The 6,523-nt window shown below is 40.3% G+C and overlaps 2 protein-coding genes across 2 annotated transcripts in view; one reads left to right on the top strand and one right to left on the bottom strand.

Annotated features, from left to right (window-relative positions):
• LOC104798531 (AP-4 complex subunit epsilon-like) overlaps positions 1 to 4,033 on the top strand; it is a 4,871-nt gene extending 838 nt beyond the window's left edge. The window contains exons 2-11 of the mRNA XM_010520659.1: positions 1 to 458; positions 571 to 786; positions 875 to 985; positions 1,112 to 1,309; positions 1,406 to 1,537; positions 1,660 to 1,716; positions 1,809 to 1,925; positions 2,216 to 2,293; positions 2,376 to 2,519; positions 2,607 to 4,033. Of these exons, the coding sequence (XP_010518961.1) occupies positions 1 to 458; positions 571 to 786; positions 875 to 985; positions 1,112 to 1,309; positions 1,406 to 1,537; positions 1,660 to 1,716; positions 1,809 to 1,925; positions 2,216 to 2,293; positions 2,376 to 2,519; positions 2,607 to 3,644 (2,549 nt within the window). The 3' untranslated portion in view covers positions 3,645 to 4,033. The remainder of the gene's footprint in view (positions 459 to 570; positions 787 to 874; positions 986 to 1,111; positions 1,310 to 1,405; positions 1,538 to 1,659; positions 1,717 to 1,808; positions 1,926 to 2,215; positions 2,294 to 2,375; positions 2,520 to 2,606) is intronic.
• A 246-nt stretch (positions 4,034 to 4,279) lies between these two features.
• LOC104798530 (abscisic acid 8'-hydroxylase 1-like) overlaps positions 4,280 to 6,523 on the bottom strand; it is a 14,578-nt gene continuing 12,334 nt past the window's right edge. The window contains exons 5-7 of the mRNA XM_010520658.2: positions 5,677 to 5,783; positions 5,445 to 5,563; positions 4,280 to 4,736 (exon numbers count right to left, since the gene is read on the bottom strand). Of these exons, the coding sequence (XP_010518960.1) occupies positions 4,643 to 4,736; positions 5,445 to 5,563; positions 5,677 to 5,783 (320 nt within the window). The 3' untranslated portion in view covers positions 4,280 to 4,642. The remainder of the gene's footprint in view (positions 4,737 to 5,444; positions 5,564 to 5,676; positions 5,784 to 6,523) is intronic.

Below are 6,523 nucleotides of genomic sequence, written 5' to 3'. Positions count from 1 at the left end.
TCTTCCTCAACGAGGATCACGACCTCATCATCCTCATCGTGAACACGATCCAGAAAGATCTGAAATCCGACAACTACCTCGTCGTTTGCGCGGCGCTTAATGCAGTGTGCAAGCTCATCAACGAGGAGACGATTCCGGCGGTTCTGCCTCAGGTGGTGGAACTTCTGGGTCATCAGAAGGAAACTGTGAGGAAGAAGGCGATCATGGCTCTGCATAGATTCTATCGAAAGTCGCCATTTTCGGTCTCGCATTTGATCTCCAACTTCAGGAAGAAGCTTTGTGATAACGATCCAGGGGTTATGGGTGCGACGCTTTGCCCACTTTTCGATCTCATAACTGCGGATGTTAGTTCATACAAGGATTTGGTCAGCAGCTTCGTCAGCATTCTCAAACAGGTTGCCGAGAAAAGGTTGCCAAAGAGTTACGATTACCATCAGATGCCTGCACCATTCATTCAGGTTCAGCTACAGCTTCATAGTATCCCCTGTGTCAGTGTTTTCTTGAAATGATCTCACTTTGGCAGCTAATAAGTAAACTTTCTCGATGGGTTTTTGTCATAATTTTGTTCAGATTAAGTTGCTGAAGATTCTGGCATTGCTGGGAAGTGGTGATAGGAATGCTAGTGAAATGATGTACACTGTGATAGGCGATTTGTTCAGAAAGTGTGATTCCTCTACCAATATTGGGAATGCTATCCTTTATGAGTGTATCTGCTGTGTTTCTTCTATACATCCAAATCCCAAGTTGTTAGAAGCAGCAGCTGATGTGATTTCCAGGTTTTTGAAGGTATGTCTTATTTGTTGTCTATTCCCCGGAAAAAGTTGAGCTCTTACTAAGTTACCTTGCATCTGAAGTGTTGTCTGATTATTTGCAGAGCGACAGTCACAATCTGAAGTACATGGGCATCGATGGTCTCGGTAAACTGATAAAAATAAGCCCAGACATTGCTGAGCAGCACCAACTTGCTGTGATAGATTGCTTAGAGGTCGGTATCCGGAAGTGACTAGAATGTCTTTTGAGTTCCACCAGTTGTCCACTTACCCAAAATGGAAATGTTTAGTTATTTTTGAACTTTACGGCCCTTCTCTCACCATCGTGCTTTGTGTGACAGGATCCAGATGACACGCTAAAGAGAAAGACCTTTGAATTACTGTACAAGATGACCAAGTCCTCTAATGTGGAAGTGATTGTTGACCGTATGATCGACTATATGATTAGTATCAACGACAATCATTACAAAACCGAGATAGCTTCTCGTTGCGTTGAGTTGGCTGAGCAATTCGCTCCGAGCAATCAATGGTTCATCCAGGTAGCAAATGGCACCTTCTCTATTTGGCAGTGTTTTCTAAGTGAGCCCTTTCTATTGCATGATTTTGACAGAACATTAAATATACTTATACTGCAGACCATGAATAAAGTCTTCGAGCACGCTGGAGATTTGGTGAATATCAAGGTGGCACATAATTTGATGCGTTTGATCGCTGAAGGATTTGGAGAGGATGATGATGATGCAGACAGCAAGCTTAGATTATCAGCTGTATGTAATGATATTGCTATCTGTTTTTGGATGATAAATTCATTACCTTTGAGTACGGACTGTCTGTAACTATATCCATGTGATTTGGATTTATCGATTGTGTTTTTTTTTTTCCAATGCAGGTGGAATCGTACTTGGGGATCATTAGCGAGCCAAAGCTTCCATCCCTTTTCCTTCAGGTGCTGACGACTTCTATCGTGTATTAGTTCTTATGTGTACACAGAATCTGTCATCTGTTGTGTTGTGTCTTAGTTTTGGATCACATCTTCAGGTCATTTGTTGGGTCTTGGGAGAATATGGGACAGCTGACGGGAAGTATTCAGCATCTTATATTACTGGAAAGCTATGTGATGTGGCAGAGTCATATTCAAGTGATGAAACTGTGAAGGTACACATCTTTTAAATAAAACCATGAAAGATTTGCAAGTGTATCATGTCTTCTGTCCAATTTGTTTGTACTTGTAAGCTTCGGAGTTTGCCCGTGTTAGCGGGACCTGAATTCTTCAATGTAAACTTGACTTATCCTATTGCATGCCCACTTGTCTATGTATATACAAGAATGTTACACGTAGAAAAAACGGCATGTACGTATTTTTCAAATATATCTTGATCACAATTCAGTTGCTACCTGCATATCTATCACCTGAAAGTTAAACGGTTATCTGTTCTCTTTCAAAGGGTTATGCTGTTTCTGCACTTGTGAAGATTTATGCATTTGAAATGGCATCCGGGAGAAAGGTGGATGTTCTTCCCGAGGTTAGTACCTTCAAATTGGTTCCTGAAATCGAGAAATCTGCTCTAGAATTTCCCTGTTAGTGACTGGTTTTCTTGGTTGCAGTGTCAATCTTTGATTGAAGAGCTTCTGGCTTCACATTCCACAGATCTGCAGCAACGTGCATACGAGCTGCAGGCTGTGCTTACACTAGATGCCCGTGCTGTCGAGTGCGTTATGCCATTAGATGCTAGTTGTGAAGACATCGAGGTTATATTTTCTCACGATCTGCTCCATTTCATGTATAGATTTCTTGCTTCTAAAGATGCTAATACCGCGACTTCTATTGTCAATTAGGTCGATAAGGACCTTTCGTTTCTCAATGGCTACATCCAACAAGCTATCGAGAGCGGAGCTCAACCCTATATTTCGGATAGCGAACGCTCAGCAGTATTCAATATCGGTGATTTTCATTCCCGAGACCACCATGAAGTTCCATCTCATGCACTTCGGTTTGAAGCCTATGAACTCCCGAAACCCGCAATGCCATCAGCGCCACAACCAGTTTCTTCTCTTTCAGCGTCAACTGAGCTTGTGCCAGTACCCGAACCTTCTTATAACAGAGAGTCACACCCATCAATCTCAAAATCCTCGGTGTCGGCCCAGTCAGGATCATCGGAAATCAAGCTGCGACTAGATGGAGTTCAAAGAAAATGGGGTCAACCAACTTACTCTTCCGCCTCATCATCTAACCCGGACTCCTCTACTCAGACAGTAAATGGTTCAGTTTCAGCTTCACATTCAGACAGAGCTGATTCAACTAGTTCTAAGCCTCGCAGCAGTTATGATTCAAAGAAACCTGAGATCGATCCCGAGAAACAGAGACTAGCCGCCTCTTTGTTCGGTGGGTCATCGTCGAGAAGCCAAAGGTCAAGTTCCGGTGGCCAGAAAGCTACGAAAGGTAACAAAACCGCGGTCCCCAAGGAAAGTCCAGCTCCAGCTCCTGTTCAACCACCGCCTGACCTGCTCGACATGGGTGAGCCAACGGCCACTGTTACAAGCAGTGACCCGCTGGCCGATCCGTTTAAGGCGTTAGAAGGGCTTATCGAGCCGGGCCAAGACGGTACTTCAACTGCAAACACTCAAACCAAAGCGCCCGATCTCATGGGGCTATACTCGGATGGACCCGTGACCGGTCAAGTGACCAGTGTCGATACCCTCTTATCCGAACTGTCAGACCCAGTTTCGAAATCTAGCTCGGGAGGAAACTCAAGGGCTCAATTCTCAAAGGGACCGAACCTGAAAGAAGCTCTGGAGAAAGACACTCTTGTCAGACAGATGGGTGTCAATCCGACAAGTCAGAACCCGAACCTGTTCAAAGACCTCCTCGGCTAGTAGGATCTCTCGCCGCAGAAACCTTCTGTCTCGATTCAGTTACCTCGTCGTCATCGTGCCTCGGGTCAGTGACAAGGGAACACATACCGGATCGCACGGGTAATGTGACAAAGCCGACAAGACACCGGTGTGGTGGCTTAAGAGTTCTGGTAATTTAAAATCTTCCTGGGACGTTGTTCAGATAAGAAAACAGCTTTTTGTACTTGAAAACCGATAGATTTTTTTTTTTTTTTTTTTGTTCTGAGTATTGGTTTTTGTCTATTGAGCCTTTGACGTTGTTTCGATCAAATAATGTATCTTCTCTTGAGTATTTCTTTCTTCGGATTGTTCTGTTCCGTTTCATTGTAAAAATTTTCGGCTTTCGGTTCGGTTATATTTGGATTCGTTTATTTCGGTAATACAAAAATTACAACCATTCGGTTTTTATATTAATTTCGGTTCAGATTCGGTTTTTTTATAGTTAAAAAATTATTTTTTAAAAGAAATTTTTGTTTTTTCGGTTATTTTTCATTCGGTTTGGATTCGGGTTTTAGTGGTTTGGTTATTTTTTCGTTCGATTCGGTTCCATTTTTTTGGGTTTAGAAAAATCATAACCGTAAAAGAGAAGATAACCGTAAAAGAGAAGATGCAAAGTATGAATGCAAAATGGAGCGGACACAATACTACATTTATATCTATACACTCGCCTTGCGGACTTGACACTGATACATTCACAAGAATCAGAAGAGAACAAAATACAAAAGATGTAGAGATTTTTTAATCTAAATCTAAGAAGAAAAAAACCCGATTTTCGGGTTCTTCCATTCAACGGTTTGCAATCTTTATCACCCGACGATCCGTTATTTCGATCGAGACATCACTTAGCAATCGTTGATCTTCCGCAGAGTGAAGACCGAAACACCGGACCCAAACGAACTCGGGATTAAGACGATGCTGATGTTGTTGAAGAGCGAAGCAATCCATCCTTGCTGTAATTTTTTTTTTTTTTTTTTTGAGGTCTATGACTTGAGTGTTAATCTAACGGGCAATCCATTCTGAGGAAGTGCAAAAGGGCCGTACTGAATCCCGTCGTTGTCGCCCACGATGGACCATCTGCTCTCGAACCAAAAAACAAGAACAAGAACACACAAGAAACACGTTACTTGAACTTGTCCTGAAAAAGACAAGACGGTTCTTATAAAAGTTATCCAAACTTGGGTGGTTTAGTGGTGAGAGAACAAAGCATGTTCTTATCTTGAGTTCAAACCCAAGTATGGGAAATGACATTCACCTGGACTTTTCCGGTACTGTAAGAGATGTAGTCGGGTCAAAGATCCGGTGAATTTTCGGAATATAAAAAAAAAATCTTATTAAAGGTGTTGAATTGATGGAATTGTTGGAGTTTTTAAAATTTAAAAATATTAAAAAAAATAACAATCGAAATTGTATAAATTTAGTTTTTTTAAAACAAAAATTGGAAAACTATTTTTATTTTACAAAAAAAAATCAACTAAAAATCAAAAGCTTTATTTCCGGTACTGTAAGAGATGTAGTCGGGTCAAAGATCCAGTGTTTTTTTTATAATCGTAGAAAAGTTTATGTATTTTTTGGATCATTTAAAAAGTTCAGTGTTTTTTTAGTTTCGTTTAAAAAGTTTAATGTTTATTTGACAAAAAATAAAGTTCAGTGTTTTTTTTGTCAAAATTGTAAAGTTCGGTGTTTTTTTTGGGATTTTTCCTTTTTTTTATTTACAAATACTAGGAGAACCAGAAACTGTCGCCGTTCATAGACAAAAGGGTTTTGTGGGTTTGGATTCCGAACCTGTATTTGGTGGTGAGATGGTGCAAGAGGACCAATATTTCAAGCTTGGCTAGCTCGTTTCCCGGGCATGAATGAGAGCCGTTGCCAAATGGCATAAACGTGTTGGCCCTCGGTGTCGTCTGTTTTACAATTTTAATCGAATCTCAGAAAAACCGGGAAAATATTATCATGAAAAAGATATATATATATATATATATATATATATATGTATATGTATATGTATATTGCTTGCCTCGAATCTTGATGGGTCGAATTTTTCTGGATCGGGGAAATTTTTGGAGTTGTGATGAATGTTTCTGAAGAGAGGCAGAACTTTCCATCCTTTTGGTATAAGATATCCTGAAAATAAAATGTTTTAAGAAATATATCGGTTCCACACACACTATAGTTTATATACATACGGTGTCAATTTGGGTTTGGATTCGGACCGAAAACATATCAGACTTTGGTCATAAAAAATATAGGTCTGAAAAGTTTCGGACTTTCGGATAGGGTCTAAATTATCAGGCTCGGGTTTTATCGGGTTAAATCCGACGGATTTCGGACCGGTCCAAAATTTGTATTTATTTTTTTTTAAAAAAAAATTGAAAAACGAATATAAATCTAATACATTTTTATATATATTAAACGGGCTGGTCCACCCCGAATTTTATAGGATCGGATTTCAGACTTGGTTTATTAGGTTTGAAAAAATATGGGTCGACCCCAATTTGAGCTCGAAATCTTCGGACCAAAATCTACTATAGATTCAATTATATAACAGATTTATCTTAGATCAAAACCAAGGAAAAACCAAGTTTGAACAATTTTCAAACTTGCTCAAGAGTGATCGTTCTTTATCGAAACGAAGAACCGAGCTCTGATACCACTGCTGGGTCACACGGGATCCTAGACCTCCGATTCAAAACCGTGCTAGGATCTGGTCCGCGGGTTTACGCAGCGGAATTAGCGTTCAAAATTTCTTTTGAACACCCCAAACCAATCTTTCGATGAAGAACTTCTCATGGGAGAAAAACTAACCTTTTGATTCCGAATCTGAAAGGTTTGCTTGATCACAGCCTAGGTGTTGAAAGAAGATC

This window comes from Tarenaya hassleriana, unplaced genomic scaffold (genome assembly GCF_000463585.1).
Source record: "Tarenaya hassleriana unplaced genomic scaffold, ASM46358v1 Cleome54, whole genome shotgun sequence".
Classification (NCBI taxonomy): domain Eukaryota; kingdom Viridiplantae; phylum Streptophyta; class Magnoliopsida; order Brassicales; family Cleomaceae; genus Tarenaya; species Tarenaya hassleriana.
This window is presented reverse-complemented; position numbering and strand designations above follow the sequence as displayed.